Here is a 17,697-nt window from a genome sequence, read left to right on the forward strand (position 1 = left end):
GACCTTGAAAAAGTGGTCTTGAGACCAAAACTGATCTTACAGTGATGATACAGTAATACACAGAGAGAAAGACCTAAATAAAATGGCTGACTAGAGAGGCAAGGGGGGATTTAATAAGATAACTGACTGTCAGGGTTTACTCGTGTATGGAGAGGCAACTGAGAGGGTAAAAGAAGTAAAATTCTTGAGAGAACCAATTAAATTCATAAAAAGCAAGTGGTTTGGTGTTTTAAAACTCTTTCTATTAAGCTGAGACGGATTCCATATTCTGTTTTCATTCAGAGGTGACCGCTGGGCTCAGCAGAGGGCTCTGAACATTCACAGCGTAGTTTAAACTTGACTCAAAGTTAAATGAACAAGGCTATAAGAAGCTCTCACTCATTTGGTGTGAGATATCAGAGGGATTCTTCAGGAGCTTTTGCTTGATTTTCTTCAGTGAGGGGCACATTTTGCTGCAGTCAACTGTTGGACGTAAAACCATCATATGCCTCCATCTCTGCCAATATTTAACCCAGAAGTGTTTTGGATAAAGTATGAATCCAGTGTTCTTGCAGGCTTTAGGCTTTCACTTGGAGTTTTGTCTGAGATTCCAAAAGTGGCAGCAAACCTCAGTCCAGCACATTTTATCCCTTGTCTGAGCACAGCGCACACTTTGCATCTTCTCTGTTTAATCTTTGTAATTATTTCCACACAATGCTGGCGGTAGACAGCAATTACTGTACAAACTGCACTGTCAGAGATGTTTGAATTCATGACATTTGGCACCTCAATTAATTAAAGCCCTCAGTGTGCTCAGCCAGTAACACACAAGAGCAACAAAACACACACTATGCCTCATCAAATTAAATATGAAGAATATAGCATATGATAGGACTTTATTAGATGTCCATTCAAATGCCAGTGGAATTTATTAGTCTGTGGCAATTTTATATATATAATTTTCTCGTTTTGCCTTAGGACTGGGTGGTGCTGCACCCCATCTTTTATTGTTTTTTTGGGGGGTGGGGGGGGGGGGGGGGGGTGCATAAACCCCAGTGCCCACTGTAGATGGCACCTATGTTAGCTGTGCCGCATGCTAATTCAACTGGTTATCCTATGAAATAAACAGTAAAAAACAACATAAAACATGGCAAAACTTACAGCTTTTAAGTTTGAAGTCATAAACAGGCGATGTGTGGTCAATCCTTGAGCTTGAACTGTAACTGGCCCTCATATAGCTCATCAGATTTTTTTGATTTTACATTTAAGTGTAAAACAAGAGGGAAAAAAAGAAAAGAACTTATCAATAGCACCGTATTTCAAAATTGCGGGTACTGGGACAACTCTAAATGTTACATGGAGGTTGTATGCTGCATTATCACACCAGGGCACAACAGGGCCTTTCACTCTGCACAAGGCAAAGGACAGCCCTGGGCTATGAATGCCATAGGCATATAATTGAAAGTAGATAAGGCATTGCTGCTCAGCTTTGTGTCCAATTTTCCCAGTGGCCACTTGCAGTATTGCAATAAAAAACTATGCGGCACAAAAACCATTTTCACCTGTAAGTCAGCATTGTAAAAGATACATCTGTAAAACTCTTGACAGGACACCTTGAAATGCAAACAAGGTCAATTATGACTATGTCTACAAAGTATAATGAATATAATGAATTTTTAATGCAAGGAGGATCTCTTAACCAAGAAAGGTGATTTAAAATATGTGACATCATCATAAAGTCTACCAGCCTACTTGGCCATTTCTGGCAGAAATCTAGCTATTTTATATAAGTTTCTCCCTGAGCCTAACCAAGAGGATTTTTTTTTCTCTCAGAAAGCTTTTAAGGCTAGCTTCTCCGAACTGTAATTTAATCTCGACCTATAGGAGGCAGCAATGAGCCGAGAGGCATCCAGCCTGCCGGAAAGCCAGAAGAACAAGAAGAGATTCTCGACAGCTAAGATGGCGGAGGAACAGCAGGAATCATCACAGGGAGAGATGGAGGGTGAGAGAAACAGTTACAACATTAAATATCCAACAAACAGCGCGGACTTTTCTCTTGCAAGCGAAGTCCACATCCATACGAGTGTCCTCTCGGTGTTTGAGCCGCTGTCCTCTCCGTGATAAAAGTGTCAGACATGCGGCGGTGAGGGGGAGACAGAGGCCACAGCTTCTGGCTAACGCTAGCTAGCTAACGGTACCACTGCTACACAAAGAAAAACGCTTGTTTAGTTACTGACAGGGAAACAGGTAGTGACAGTCCCAGAGTTTTAGACTTAAGGAAACGTTGAGAGTAAATGCTTAGTATTTAAGACAGGACACCCCCTTTTTGGTTGATAAAACGACGTTATTCGTCGTGACGAGAATTAGTTTTGTTTTCGCACAGGTCGAGCTAGCTGACTGACGGTGGCTGGTGTTGTGGATTAACTTGTTTTCATGTTAACTGCTGACAATAGCTTCAATACATCTGCTGTTGCCGGTGGTGACTGCAGATGTTGAAAACAGAAAGGGAATACCTAACATTAGCTGTATTTGTAAAGGCTTTATTGACTTCATAACAGTAAATTTTTAATACATGCCGCTCTGATATTTTTTTTTACGTGGGTATAATCAGACCAACTCCTCTGTTGCTTTGTTGTGTTAAAAAGGAAAATAAATAAGCAAACAGATCGATAAATAGGATTTTTCTGATTGCACAAACCTTCTCTTTCATCTGAGAATTATTTATGTGGGAGCTGCATCATTTCTGTACAGGTTGTTCCAGCACCTGGTAGGGCTGTACAACTTGGTAAAAAGTCGTATTGCGATTATTTCGACTTAATTGCCAAGTGGAAATGATCTGTTTTGCATTTAAATGGTCCTGTTCACTGAAAAAACAAAATAAAACAAACCAACCAACCAACCAAACAAAGAACAATCAAAATCATGATGTCATGTTGTGTTTATTGAGGTCTGTACCAAACAGACATGAACAAGCTTTTTAGGCCAGGTCATCTATGCAGCACTACTGTACTTCATTATAATACTGTTTTCTCATACAATTAGCACTTTTTCAAAAAAAAAGTGATTTGGTTCAGGATATGAGATTTTGGATTTTGCACTTGGCCATATTTCGATTTTATTGCAGCTGTGTTTAATTGTGCAGCCCTGGCGTCTGCTTTATATGGCTATCATTATGTTTTTGACCAAATACATTGATATCAATATTGCACATGTTGTAGGAATGGCTGATTGTGCCTTTACATAATATTAACACTGATTTTTGAGTAATAGTCATCATCAGTAACGTAGATATCAGTGGTGGGAATGTCTTGGCACCTCACAATTCTGATTCAGATGGCTATAATGCAGTTATAAAATGATTATCAAAGCATCAAAATGCATCAGGTTTTTTTTTTTTATTTATATAGGACTTTTTTTTCTCACTATAACTATGTGCTACTTTTAAAAGCCCTGTGGCAGAAATGGAATATAATATTCATAAATATGTTTTCATCTGTGTATTATTACCTGTAAATAAGAATCATTGTGTTTTTATTGCCTTTAAAATGAGCCTGTTGTATTTACCACAGGGTCTTCCATGTTGCACCGTCACTTTTCTACAGTAGTCCAGAACGCACCAGGAAAAAAAGATAACACTTACGTCATGATATACCATTATTCAAAAGCTGAGAATATATCTAACCTCATGGTACAGTATCAATATATCACCCATCCTTATAGCAGAAGAAAATACAGACAGATTTTCTGGGGGTTGGGAATCGATTCTGAGATGCATCACAATCACTGTCTTGAAAGATTATCAGTTGATCCAAAAAAGTGAAAAAATTGAAACTTTAAACCTGATCCTCAACATTATAATTGCCTGTAACTATTTTGTGAGACCAGGTTGTATGTTCGTTACGGCTGAACCGATTGGATGATGAAATGTAATGGACATAAAACATATGCATTGTGTTTATATTGTAAATTAGGGTACATTTTGGCTTGGGATCCATGATAAATATCTATCACTGTCACACTTTTTATATTGGTATCAACGTAAATAGCTGATAAATATGGATTATAATAACATCTGAATTTGAAGATATTATCAAAACATTTAATTTGAATTCTTGGGCAAAATGCTCTATAGATGCTAAAATATGTTTGAAGTTTTTTTTGATGTGCTTCACAAAAAAATAAATGCGCGAACATTTGACAAATTAGAACTCTTGTTTTTGTTGTAACGGTAGCACTGTTTACATGGTGTTTACATCCAGTCAGAATAAAAGTGCCTCACGGAAACACCTCTGTCAGAAGAGACTGATCTACTCTGGCCTGACTGGAATGAATTTTCAGATTGAGAAGGGTGGTGTAAATCTTTGATACTCCAATCAAAAGGAAAATATTAACCATGTAAACATTTAATCTGATTGTTTCTCTCTAGCTGGAATAAATATATTCTTTTCACTGCTCACTGCATGAGTTTTTTAATCCTCCGGTGTGCATAAACTACAGGTTATATGAACTTCTTTTTAACATAAACGTGAAATTATTGGTTATCTTATTTAGATTGGACAGGTAAGGGATAATCAGTGAGTAGGTGTATGTTAAACAGTTTGAAGACACGACATGGAGGTGAAGAGCCACGTGACATGAAGCAGAGGATGGTTGCCTCGGCGAATTGACTTAACCATTGAAAGCACATCTAAAAGTTGATTATCCCACTTATACCATGTTCATTTGCCAACAATATGAAATGAAAGCATTCTTTTTGCTGAAATTTTGGCACTCAGAATCTAAAGTTAAGAAGCAAGAGCTTATTATTGTCATGATTAGGAATAATTCTAGTTCCTTTTTACAACCAAACTTGGCTGGCCTGCCACAGTTGATAATGAGTAACACATCTACACATATACATATACAAGCGATGTCACAGCAGTGCACTCCATCTGTAGATGAGTAAATTAGGTGTCTGAGTTATTCATTCATAACTAACATAATTTTCTTAAATCATCCCTGTTTCTAAATAGTTGGAGGACAGTTTTCTTGAAAGTCCCAAAAGTTTCCTTTATCCTTCCAAACCCAGTCCCTTTTGAGGACATTTCTATAAAAAGGCTGCTGTGGATCAAATGAAAGGTGCTGCTTCATCTCAGCCTTGTTAATTAGTCTCTTGTCCTTCCTTTCGACTGCTTTGATGAGGGGAAACAGAAATGTCAAGGATGTGACATCGATTTTAACCATATAAAATAGGTTGGAGGTGTATGGAACTTTGCTGAAAAAGTACCAGAGCGAGCGATTTTTCAAGCGACACGTCGCTCAGCCTGTTCGCTGACGCACAGAGCAGTTTAGGGTGTCCTCATTTAGGAAAACTAAATACTTGTTTGTCCGCTCTCTTGTTTGCATCGCCACTAGTCAGGAAGTGATGTGAGCTTTAACAGCTGTGCTCTTTATTGTTGCTGTCGTTACCAGTTGAGTAGCAGATGAATATCGGTGACCAAACCTGAGCTGAACTGTTTGCATATATCGATGTTAACGTACACCTGCTAGCCAATCAGAATGGAATATTCTCCCATACCATGGTAAAAGTGCATAGACCACCAATAAACATTAGACCTTTCTCACAGCAGCCACATTGACATGAAATAGTAGTGTAAACACAGGTGATACCATTGATGCAAATTTAAGTTCTGTTCAGGGTGCTGCTATTGCGCATGTCGACTCTCTGAAAAGGCTCTGTTTGCTTCATTGAATGGAACAGGACCTCAGTTAGTATCACTGGTATCACTTGTGTTTACTCAGCTATTCCATATCAATATGGCTGCTGCCAAAAACGTATAGTTTTCCTAGTAGCACAGCAGGTTAATGTGTACATGAAGTTTGCTCAGCTGAAATAAATTCTTAATTCTAACAATGCTTAGATTTTTTTGCTCTTTGCTACTGCATTTAGTGCATTAGAAATCTGCACCACTGACCTTCCAGTATCCTAACACTGCAACACTATAGCTGTCTCTATTCATTCAGTAGCCTGTAATGTAATGTTGCAGCAATGTGACTTTCCACTAAGGGTGTAAATTTTGAGTTGACAAATTTTCAGCTCTGCTTTATAAACCCTGGCCATGATCTGATGCATATTTTAAAATCCAAAATATGCTGCATATTTCATTAAAGGATTCCTATGGAGTCATCCATCACTTGTAAAAGCTCTGCTGTCAGTTTGGCCTATAGTCTCCAATTGGAGTCCTGAAGCCTAACTAATCTGTCCCTCCTCTCTCATACAGGAGTGAACTGCCTCGCTTATGACGAGGCCATAATTGCTCAACAGGACAGAATCCAGCAGGAGGTGAGAAATCCACTTTTATTGGCAAGGGCATTCCTTGATTTTAATTTTTCAGATAACAGTCAAAGATTTGCTATTATTCTGCCTCTGAGCAACAGGACCGTTACTATTCCAGATTTAAGTAATTTGTCATTCAGTTAAAGCCCCAGAAAATGGATGTGGAACTTATGTTATATATGCTATGTTCCAATTATTTGCATTTATTCAATCAACAGTTGATGTTTTTTCACCTATTGGTCTTTGTTTTCTGAAATTTTGAGCAAAGCTTCCCAGTAATCAGTAACTTTTTCTTAAGTGAAACTTGACTACACAGCTATGACCTAATAATCAAAAGTTATTTTATTAAAAAACACAACATATTGAAGATTGCAATGGAAGTTTTGTATAAGGTAAGATAACTGTATTGTCTGTCACAAAGTAAGAGAAGTTTTCCTTTTATAAGACACATTTAAAAACACAGGTGGAAAAGGACTAACACTGTTAAAACTTGAGGAACAGTATAAAACAGGTCAGAGAACAGTGCCTATTTTAATCTATTCAGGGTGATGGTCACAGAGGGAATAAAAGAGTTTTTGTAGATGTAAAGGGGACTTTGTGGCATCAGTAACTGGAAGGATTGGTGGAGGGGCTGAGAGGTTCCTGTTTGATCAGTGGGGTTGTTCTGATTACTGACCGGGTGCACAGTTCAGATAGGTGAGTTTTGGGTTAACCAATTATTTGCTGGCCTGATTATTTACATGGTGATGTAAGATTGTTGTCAAAAGTATTGATACTCGGATACTTTTTAGATACCATGTGTTAAAATGATTAATGGGTGTGAATATTTTCTGTTGATGTGTAACGATACATTGATTTGAATCAATTCAGTGTTCATTGATCCAGTATAATAGATGCAAAGTGAAAAAAACATTTTGCATTTATATCGTAATCTTTAAGATACACTTTTAGTTTGAAATTCCTATGTAATGTCAGTGACACAATTGTCTGTAAAGGTTCAGTCATAGAATTGTCAAATCATAATTTAGTTGCTTTTCATAAATGTGATTGAATATGTTTAAATGGACAGATGATATCATCTGATATCAATCACAAACCCCTGAACTGAATCCAGTTGAAATTGTGGCAGACTTTAAGATATCATCGTCCAAAGAATCTATATCGTATTGTATTGTGACTGAACTTGTGATTTACACCCTTAATTTTCTGTTTTCTTCACTCCTCTGTGACACTAAATGGAATATATTTGGATTGCGGACAAAACAAGACATTTGAAGATGCATCCTGGGATTTGGGAAACATTTTTCATCATTTCCCGACATTGTAAAGAACAAACAAGTAATTAATCAAGAAAATAATGAAGAGATTAATCAACAGTAAAAATAATCTTGAGCCCTACAAAATTTTCTGATCTCCATTATTTTTTCATTTGATAGTATTGAAAATACCTATGCTATTAAAAAATGATGTAGATGCTGTTGTGACATTTGGCTTGCAGCATGGCAAAATCACAGTGTTCACTGACTTTTTCTGTATCAAGAGGAATGGGGGGTAAAACACCTCAGGAGGAACCCTGTGTTTAAAATTAGCTTACTGTATTTCAAACCAGTATAATGAAATTTTCTGTCAAAATTCTAACTCATGTCAAAACTACAAGCACAGCCCTCAGCTGAGTTCATTCTCTTACAGTTCATGCACTAATTTAAATTTTTTGTGTGTGGGTGTGTAGATAGCCAACAGTAACCCTTTAGTGTCGGACAGACAGGACCTGTCGGTGCTGCAGAGGGAATACGCTGATGATGACACAGTTTATCAGCTCAAGATCAAGGTCAGTCAAACCACATCGCACCACTTGCTCTCAGGTTACTGCATCTACATCAGAGTGCATTTCCTCCAGTCCTCAGTGTTGTTATATCCGGACCAACAAAACAAAACTGTCTTGCTTACATACTGCATTTCATTTTACTGCACAGTCTAATTCTGTTTTTTGTTTGTTTGCAGGACCTATACAAAAAATACTCATACATTCGTAAGACACGGCCAGATGGGAACTGTTTCTACAGAGCCTTTGGCTTCGCACATCTCGAGTCCCTGCTAGATGACAGCAAAGAGCTTCAGAAGTGAGTGTCACACTGGTTACTGTTTGTGCTGCTCTAGACTCAAAGTTCACGCTTCTATGATCTTGGACTTGGACGAGTAAAGTCTGTTTTGGCACAGTTTTGTCTTCTCATGGCTGTGCTGGAGGGCAGATTTGATAAATATATATATATTTTTTGGTTTTAGTAACAATACATGGCTACACAATTACTGTATATAAACAGTTACCTAACATTACTTTGTGCTTTTTTTTAGTGCTTTTCTGTCAGTTTGTTCTGTCTCTGAACTGTTTTCTATTATACTTAAAGGGACAGTTCACCCCCAATTCAGTTAGTTTTGGTGTGACTTTTTGTTGTAGTGGCTGAAGAGCTTGCTTCCTTCTTTTGAATATAATGGAAGTAGATGCCACTCTGCTTGTAGTCCTCAAAACACCAAAAAATACATTTGAAACTCAACAGCAATGTCACTTTACAGGAATCATGACCCGGTTACTCAGGATAATCCACAGACCTTGTTGTGAACAGTTTTGTGAAGGTTTTCTCTTTGCAACTACACCCACCAACTGCATCACTGTGCAGAAGAAGGCATAGATCTACTCATTGAGCCGCTCAAGTATGTAGTATGTAGTATGATTACTTTACTATACAATTAAATGATGCCACCCTCACTAGTTGGCAGAAGAAACACTGGTCAGTTAAACTATTTATCAATATTTTGTTCATGTACAAAGCCAGTTAACTCCTGCCTCCATCTGTCAGTGCCGCAGCTCTGGCAGACGGTGGTCCCTCTCACCCTGTGCAAATGCCCTGATGGCCCAGATATTTTATCAGTAAAGTGGGATAGATAACAGCTCGTAAAACCTGCGTGATTTGGTACTGTTTTGATATAGAAAATGAAAATAAGGATGAATGTAGGCTGTGTCAGAATAAACTGTATATAACCACTCACCTGGAGCAATGTGTAACCACATCACAACATCACAAACCAGGACATTAACCCGCAAGCATAGCCAGCTGCTGCCACTGCTAATGTTAGTGTGTCAGGCTGGAAGCTAACATCAGTTCTGGATGAATACCCACAGACACTGTGTTCCTTTTCGAGCTAAAAAGGTGAAGCATTTAGTGAGATGTTTTGTAGGTTAATGTTTAATGTTCTTATTGCATGGTGCAAAGTGCCATACATTTCAGCAGCATTTAAGCAGGATTTGGCGATAGACTGTGATAAACGGCTTCAAATGACTCTTAATGCAAGCAGAATTTTTTGGACATTGTTTAACTATCAATTGATAAATTGTACTCAAATTTTACTGCTTTCTTAGTGGTAAATTACTAGCCTGGAACATCCCTAATACAAACGTTTTTCAGATGTATTTTTTGGCCCTGTGAGCACCATAACCCTAGTGTCATTTAGTTCTCAAATATAATATCAGAGAGAAGGCAGATATCTTGATGACCACTATCTCCACAACTCAGCAACTCACACCAAAACAATCTAGATGGAAAAATATGTTTTTGATTTGAGGGTGAACTGTCCCTTTAAAATGGCAGCCCTAATATTCACAAGCTTATTGAACATGTTTTTTTTTTGTTTCTTCAGGTTCAAAGCAGTGGCATCTAAAAGTAAACTGGACCTGGTGAACGAGGGCTTCACTGAGTTCACCATTGAAGATTTTCATAATACTGTGAGTTTCTGGCACAAAAACAAACTAAATTCCTCATTCTTTTGTTAACTGACAAACCTAAATGACATTATGATAGTAGGAAATAGTATGACATCATTATTTTGTTCATTGAAGTGAACAGTGTGCTGTAAATAAGCTTTTTAAAAGTACTTTCATCAATAACTTATGTGGATGTATGTATAAATACACATTGTGAAACATCTTCACTCTCCCAGCACGCACAGTCTTCTATCTTCAGTCTTCTATACTGTTTGATTAAGTGTGTGATGTCTGTTTGAATTACGTTATTAGAGTTCACTGTAATTTGCTCGTTGCCCTGCCACCTCTGAATAGTTATCTGCCAAAGTACATGATGTATTTTGTCAGCTGGAGCAGACACACTCACTAGATTTGGCCAGTTGGATAGCAAGTTGGCAAGGTGGAGACGTACTTATCAATCTAACGATGTAAAAATAACCCCTTTCCTCCCTTTCCAAGTTCATGGACCTGATCGAACTGTGTGAGAAACAGCCGAGCCTGCAGGAGGTGCTTGCCTCCTTCAACGACCAGAACGTGTCAGACTATGTGGTCGTGTACCTGCGGCTGCTCACCTCAGGCTACCTGCAGCGAGAGCACAGCTTCTTCCAGCACTTCATAGAGGGAGGGCGCTCTGTCAAGGAGTTCTGTCAGCAGGTGGGTTGTTTGAAATTTCACACAGAGAGAGCATCCCTACCAGCTGTCTCTTCCCAGACCGAAACGGCTTCTGAGACCAACAAGGCCAGTTTGACGATAGGGAATAGGCTGCAGTACCGAGGTGTTTTTCTCTCCAAGTTTGGATCCCAGCATCTCGGAGCTGATCAAGCTAATGACAGTTAACAGCTAGTTAAGTTAGTTTAGCAGCAAGTAAAGCTATCTTTCCATCAGGAAACTCTGTAAATGACCTTGGTACTGTATTTCATCTCGGAGGCTGTGTTCATCCCTTTGGCCAGCCGTGTTCACTGGGAGGCTGCTGATGCCAGTGCTGTTGCCTGTTACCAGTAACAGTTAGCTACTTTAGCAACAAGTAAGCGAAAGCCACCTGTCCATCAGGAAACTGTGTGATGAAATCACAGAGATTTGAAGCTGAGCAGCCAGAGGACATCAGAGGGGAAACCAGAAAATATTTTCTCCATAAAATCCGATCCAATTTCACTGAAATCAATGACTAAAGTTATAAAATGGTGCTTCTTATAGTGAGGCTCGTAGAAACACTCCAGTCTACTCCAGAACATGAGTTTATTCTCCTTACATTCACATACATTCATTGGATGCAAATTTAATGTACACCTCTGATGGCATGATGAGTCATCAGACAATTTTTAATTGTTTTTGAGGAAAAGACCTACTCTGAAATACCATTTGAAATACCTGGCATTATCAACAAACCTAATTTTTTGTCATTGTGGGGTCAGATACTGGCATATAGGTAACAGTGCAATACATGTGTGATAAAAACACTTAACCATTAGTTTTGACTTCATGGGAACTTTAGGAATTTTTGTTGTTTGTTTTGTTTGGTAAAACTTTTAATAGAGAAGAGTCCACATTGGAAAGTGCCTATGCTGAATGTACATATTTAAATATTAGGTCAGCATGTAACACTTTGCCTTTAACAGATTCTGTCTTTTTCATTGCATGCTTCCTTCTTCTTGGTCAAAACCTTGTGCCATAGTTTCTTAAAATGGGCTGCCTTTGTAGTCATAAACTTGTAAACATAATTTCTTTCTTGCAGAATATTTCTGTTACGTGCCAGTACTTAGTACAGCAAGCAGAGGTGTAGGGCTGTATGTTCAAGTAGGGGAGCACATCTATACTGCGCACATTCATCCACCTGCATGCTTAAATTGTGCCTCTTTTCAGGTCATTTAGCCACTGTTGGTATGGTGCAAGTTTACATATATTAGTCTACTATAACTGACCACAAGATCAAATGTTAGGCTGACTCAGTGAATAGTTTCATCATGTTGAGAATATTGCGTGGCAGTCAATCTACATGAGGATGCTCTTTCTATCTGTCTCTCTGCTGTGACTGTCAGTCTGCATCATACTTTTCACTTACTTCCTCTAGAGAGCAACCTGAAAAAGATGGCTCTTGGCATTCTACTTCCTCCTTTGGAGAAAACAAAAGTGGTGAAGCATCATTTCGATGTGCTCCGCTGGCACTGCACCTATGAGAGAAAGATAATCTAGCACTCATTCCATCTCTGACCAGTGCTTTGTCTGGGAACATCTGTTGTGGAAAAGAAAGTCTAAATCTCATCAGCTTCATTCAGTAAGACGTACTGAATCATCACCAAGCAGCTGCTGCATTTGCTGCAAGGGAAACTGCTCACAAGAGTGTGAATTATCTTGAGTAACCAGGTCATCATTTTTGGAAAGAGACACTGGTTTTGAATTTTTCAAAGGTATTTTTGTGCTTTGAGCACCACAAGCTAAGTGTCATGTAGTTCCATTATACTGGAGAGAAGGCAGATATCTCTACAGCAGATATCTCAAAAACTCTGCAGCTCACCAAAATCTTCATACCAGAGGAAAAATATGTATTTTTGAGTTTGGGATAAACTGTCCCTTTAAGCTGGTGGCTGTTAAATGCTTTAAGAGTTCCACATGACCGCTCTAGAAAAAGAGCGTATGCATATGTAGATTTTTGTTGCTTAAAAAGTGCACAGTCAAACCTTTTAAGTTCTACTGTAAAATGAAACCCACACTTCATGTGCTTGTTTTTTTCTCTTTCCAGGAGGTTGAGCCAATGTCTAAAGAAAGTGACCACATTCACATCATCGCCTTAGCCCAGGCTCTAGACGTATCCATCCTGGTGGAGTACATGGACAGAGGAGAGGGAGGAACAGTCAACCATCACGTCTTCCCTGAAGGCGGCGACCCACGCATCTTCCTCCTCTATAGACCTGGCCATTACGACATCTTGTACAAATAACACTCCTGGCCGCAGCCCACCTCATCCTTCTCCTGCTGCTGCTGCAGTGGGTTTAAAAAATAACTTCAGCAGCCACGTTGATGAAGTATACATCTGTGTATGAGACTACACTCATGTATTTGAAAAAATAAAATAAAATAAATAAAAATAAAAGTTAAAATCACATTACATGCCTACCTTACCCCTCTCCCCAAGTTTTCCCTTCAGTCATCACAAAATGGTTAATTAAAAAATCTTTGGAAGAATAGAAGTGACTCCAGGCATTTAGAGTTGTACAGGTTTTTTTTTCTTTTGTGGTTGTAAATGTTATCTACTTGCTCTATGTTGGATTCTTTCCTTTGTTACACTGCGTTTCATTGAGTTTTATTAAAGGGATTTACATCTTATTTCTTGTCATGTTCTTTTTAAAGTCATGTTGAATTTAGGGCCACAATCATTTCATGATTCACCAATAGCTTGCTTTTTTTTTGATTAAATGAGAAAGAGAGGAAATTTGTCCAGTATAGATCATTTTGTCTAACCCAAAGATATTTACTGCACTGATAAAAGTTATCACTGCTGACACCAGCAACTGTTTTATCTTGTTAAATGACTGAAATGATTAATTGATTAGTGAAATTTGTTTATAATCTGCCAGTTTAACAATCAACTTATCATTTTTCAGATCATTTAGAGCTGTAAAAGTAAATGTCTACAGGAGCACTGAATTGAGAACCAATTGGTTTGTCAGCCTAAAACATGCAGGTCCGTCACGGTGTACCTGCTGTATAGAATCAGATAAGGAACAATGGCACTGGTGAGCGCAAAGGTTGAAATAAATGAACCCTATAAACCATAAACAGTGATAAGTTGTTGTACGAGTACCACTATCGGGAACATCTGCCTAAAAACTTACTTGGTAAACACATTGTGGACATACTTGTCTAAGTAAGTATAACAACCCATTATTTCATGTAAAGTTCATAATTAAAAATGTAGAGTTTAATCAACACAAAAGAAAGAATGCTGTTGGCACTCAACATTTTTAAGTTAGAAGAACTAAACAAAGTTTAAGTTCTCACAATTTATTACAATTAATTAATTGAGCATTTGGTTTTATAATAAAAATAAAGAGGTAAGACAATAACATTAAATAATTTAACAGAAAAGGCTGGCAAGAAATAAATAAATAAAATACATAGAAGATCTTGTGTCATATTTTTGTGTACACTTTGCACCTGCAGTCACACGTGCACAGACACGTCATTGCTGTGTTATCAAAGATCGTCATCTATAAAACACATGCTGTCTCCTTACCGCTTTCGAGGACGCAAATAGTCGCTGTTGGTACCTCAAAATTTTGGCGGAGTGAGAGCTCTGTCGCTGGCGGCGAATGAGGACTATCAAAGTCACAGAGCGAAAATGTCTCCGTTTTCAAAGTCGTTGACGGTGTCATGCAGGAGGATTGTTGCAGCGTGTGTACGGCACCACTCCTCTCTAACAAGTACGTTTAAAACAAAAACTAATGCTTAAGTTTTGATATCCGTGTTGAGTGAAATGTTCCTGTATCAGTGTTGTAACTACTAATAGTAACACATGGCAGTGTCAAAGCAGTCAGCTAGCTTAGCGAGCTACATTGTGATAGTTGTAAGGTTATGTGTGACTATTCTCATATCTTTATTTACATTGTGTCAATGTGTCTGACTATTTGAATAGTGAATTGCTTTAGCAAGTGTTATTATTACCACTGTACTTAGTTGTGTGTACATTCGTGTACTACAGTTGTCTTAATGGACACACGGTCAAAAACTGCTTGACAGACTGTCATATTGATATGAAACAGTAGCGTGAACACAAGTGATAAGAATGACACTACTAATTAAGATATCATTCATTTTCATTTCTGTTTTTACACTACTTTTTCATGTCAAAATTAAAAACTAATTCGGTCTAGTACAACAAACCAGCAATAAATCCCACATTCTTGAAGTTTATAATGTTTAGTTTTTGTTTTAAACGGTTTCAGGGAGGTGTTCATTCAACTGTATGATCGTTTTGGAGGATGTAGTTTGTTCATTCATATAAATGGGGTGGTGAAAATAATAGAAACACCTGACAGTCAGTGTAACACTATACAGTTAAACAGCAACACACAAAAGCAGTTTCCAAAAGACCATACAGTTGAATCAACACCTCTCTAAAACAGTTTCAACAAGAACTGCATTAGCTCCTGTTAGGTGTTTCTAATAAACTGGCAACTGAATATATGTTTTATCCATTCATTTTAATGATTTGACAAACTTGAAATCACATATGAAGTCAGTTTGGTAGATTTTCTTCATGCAGAATTCAGTAATGGCTTCTAAATACCTAAGAAAAGATCATTAATGATGTGTTATAAGAACATTTTATTTTTTTGTTTGTTTGTTTTTAATAATCAAGGAAACATTAAATTGCCAGATTTTTTTTAGTTGGACAATAGAGGTGCATGATATGGCCCTGAAACAGCATCAGGATACTTCAGTGTGTTCTGCAAAAATGATATTCTTTACTAAATTACAAAAGTAGCAGTGGCTGTTTTTTTTTTTTGGCTCTCCTTGTACACAACCAGGTGATTCTGCTTGAGGTGTGCGTTCTGTTTATTGTATTGCACCTTTGTTGTTCTAATCTTTTTGCGCTTATTATATATTACACTGATTTGTTGCGGCCTAAGCTGATCTTTTGTAACCAAACCACTTTCACACTACTTAAATTGTTCCCCTTTCTGTCCTCCAATATTTCAGCCATGCTTGTTGTTGCTGTGCATAACAGTATGACGATATTGGAGTTGCAATGGTTGCTGAATCAATTACTAAATTAAGCCAACCCTTCTGATAATTCATTAATCTGTTTGAGTAAAAAAAGTTAAAATTCTCAGATTACAATTTCTTAAATATATGTATGTATGTGTAAATAAAATATGTAAATATAATATATATATATATGTACATATATATATATATATATATATATATATATATATATATATATATATATATATATATTATATTTTATATTATTATATTTTCTTTATTCTTTTACATTTATTTATTTATATACCTTTGGAAGGTGGACATTTGAAGATGTCATCCTGGACTCTGGAAAACAGTGATCAATGTTTTTCCACCATTTTCTGATATTTTATAGACCAAACAAATAATGAATTATTTGAGAAAATAAACAACAGATTAGTCAGCAGTGAAAATAATCATGGTGCAGCCTTACACAAAATGATTTTTTATTATAAAAAAATTCTAACAATATTATCTCCAACAGTATGATATGGCACACTTTCATTTGAAAGTGACAAAGTATGACAGAACTATACAGGCTCTGAGGTTAGTTGTATCTGTGTTTTACTGCTAATGCTAACTTATTAATGACTCGTGTTGGATAATCTCTCTCATCTCTCTGTCTCTGTCCAGCTGAACTGATTGAAAACATGGATAAGAAAGCAACCTGGGACCGTTTCTACACTGAGAGCAGCAGCAGGTCAACGACCTTTAAAAACTTTGAGTGGTTCTTTGGCTTTGAGGCTGTTCGAGACTTCATCATGCCCCTCTTGCAGACCAAGTCCCACCCTGATGCTCTGCTCCAGGTTCTGGATCTGGGCTGCGGTACCTCTGCTTTAGGACCCTGTATTTACAAACACTCTCCTCACCCAGTGCGGGTCACTTGTGCTGATATTTCCCCCATTGCTGTGCGACTGATGCAGGAACACGTCCAAGCCAAAGCCGTTCAACCTCACAACGTTTCGTCTCAGCTCAAGTTCTTAGAGCTGGACTGCACGCAGCTTCACAAGCACTATTGTTCTAGCAGCATAGACCTTATAGTTGACAAGGGCACCACAGACGCATTGTTGAGGTCTAAGGAAGGGAAGAGAAAGGCCGGTCTGATGCTAAAGCAGTGTCTGAAGGTGCTGAGGAGCTCAGGATCTCTGCTGCAGTTCTCCGATGAGGACCCTGACGCCAGGATGCTGTGGCTGGAGACTGAGGCACAGGAGCAGTGGGTGATGGGAGCAGATGTTGGGGTGCAGGAGGTCGGGGAGCTGAGGGGAGTGTGCTACTACTGCTATCAAGTGACTCCTCGCCCCGTTGCATAGCCATAACTCTCTACTTCTGAACGGTCATAATATCAAATGAGTAAATTATGGAACATGATTGTAATAAAAATGGATGATTTATTTTCTACCCCAACACTTTCATAATTTCTTTTTATCTATGTGTCAGCTCCAACTGTAAATCAGTTTTTAGAGTTGGAAGTGGTAGGATTTGGCAGTCTTCTCGTTCTCTATCATTACTTGTTATACACTGCCATCTAGTGGCCATTGAACTGTCTCACCCAGAGTATCACAATGTAGAGGACACACACTTTTTCTGTGTGAGATAGTTCACCACTACTCACTTGTTCCTTATTAGAGTTGTCGTGCTACCAGAATTTTAAATTTCCATACAGTACTAGTGTAAAAAAACAATACATTATACCTCCACTACTGGCAGCTGCAGGTGTGATTTTAATTGTCGACAGCGAGTAGCATCCACAGAAGTGACTCGTCTCAAACAAACAATGGTGGCTTCTGAAGAGCTTAGCGTAATACTACAGTAGTGTCAGTTATATCAGAACTGGAGAGTATTTTGTCAATGAAAGAAGGCC

At 38.0% G+C, this 17,697-nt stretch overlaps 2 protein-coding genes across 2 annotated transcripts; both read left to right on the forward strand.

Annotated features, from left to right (window-relative positions):
• The first annotated feature begins 1,862 nt into the window (after positions 1–1,862).
• LOC146306193 (ubiquitin thioesterase OTUB1-like) lies at positions 1,863–13,412 on the forward strand. Its single transcript, XM_084712425.1, has 7 exons — positions 1,863–1,981; positions 6,240–6,301; positions 8,025–8,123; positions 8,297–8,415; positions 9,989–10,073; positions 10,551–10,745; positions 12,829–13,412. The coding sequence occupies exons 1-7, from the start codon at positions 1,873–1,875 to the stop codon at positions 13,024–13,026; spliced, it is 867 nt and encodes a 288-aa protein (XP_084568551.1). The 5' UTR covers positions 1,863–1,872; the 3' UTR covers positions 13,027–13,412.
• A 936-nt stretch (positions 13,413–14,348) lies between these two features.
• On the forward strand, positions 14,349–17,456 carry cskmt (citrate synthase lysine methyltransferase). Its single transcript, XM_084712405.1, has 2 exons — positions 14,349–14,509; positions 16,470–17,456. Exons 1-2 carry the CDS (start codon positions 14,428–14,430, stop codon positions 17,144–17,146), a joined length of 759 nt encoding a protein of 252 aa, XP_084568531.1. The 5' UTR covers positions 14,349–14,427; the 3' UTR covers positions 17,147–17,456.
• Positions 17,457–17,697: the final 241 nt, after the last annotated feature.

This window comes from Lutjanus erythropterus, chromosome 23 (assembly GCF_056507025.1).
Source record: "Lutjanus erythropterus isolate fLutEry1 chromosome 23, fLutEry1.hap2, whole genome shotgun sequence".
NCBI classification, from domain to species: domain Eukaryota; kingdom Metazoa; phylum Chordata; class Actinopteri; order Lutjaniformes; family Lutjanidae; genus Lutjanus; species Lutjanus erythropterus.

What these genes read in the sequence shown, in the direction of transcription:
- LOC146306193 (XM_084712425.1), top strand. Translation starts at nt 1,873, where the DNA reads ATGAGCCGAGAGGCATCCAGCCTGCCGGAAAGCCAGAAGAACAAGAAG. An exon ending in AGGACAGAATCCAGCAGGAG is followed by an intron (nt 6,302 to 8,024) that starts GTGAGAAATCCA and finishes GTGGGTGTGTAG; the next exon opens with ATAGCCAACAGTAACCCTTT. An exon ending in GACAGCAAAGAGCTTCAGAA is followed by an intron (nt 8,416 to 9,988) that starts GTGAGTGTCACA and finishes TTGTTTCTTCAG; the next exon opens with GTTCAAAGCAGTGGCATCTA.
- cskmt (XM_084712405.1), top strand. Translation starts at nt 14,428, where the DNA reads ATGTCTCCGTTTTCAAAGTCGTTGACGGTGTCATGCAGGAGGATTGTT. An exon ending in GCACCACTCCTCTCTAACAA is followed by an intron (nt 14,510 to 16,469) that starts GTACGTTTAAAA and finishes GTCTCTGTCCAG; the next exon opens with CTGAACTGATTGAAAACATG.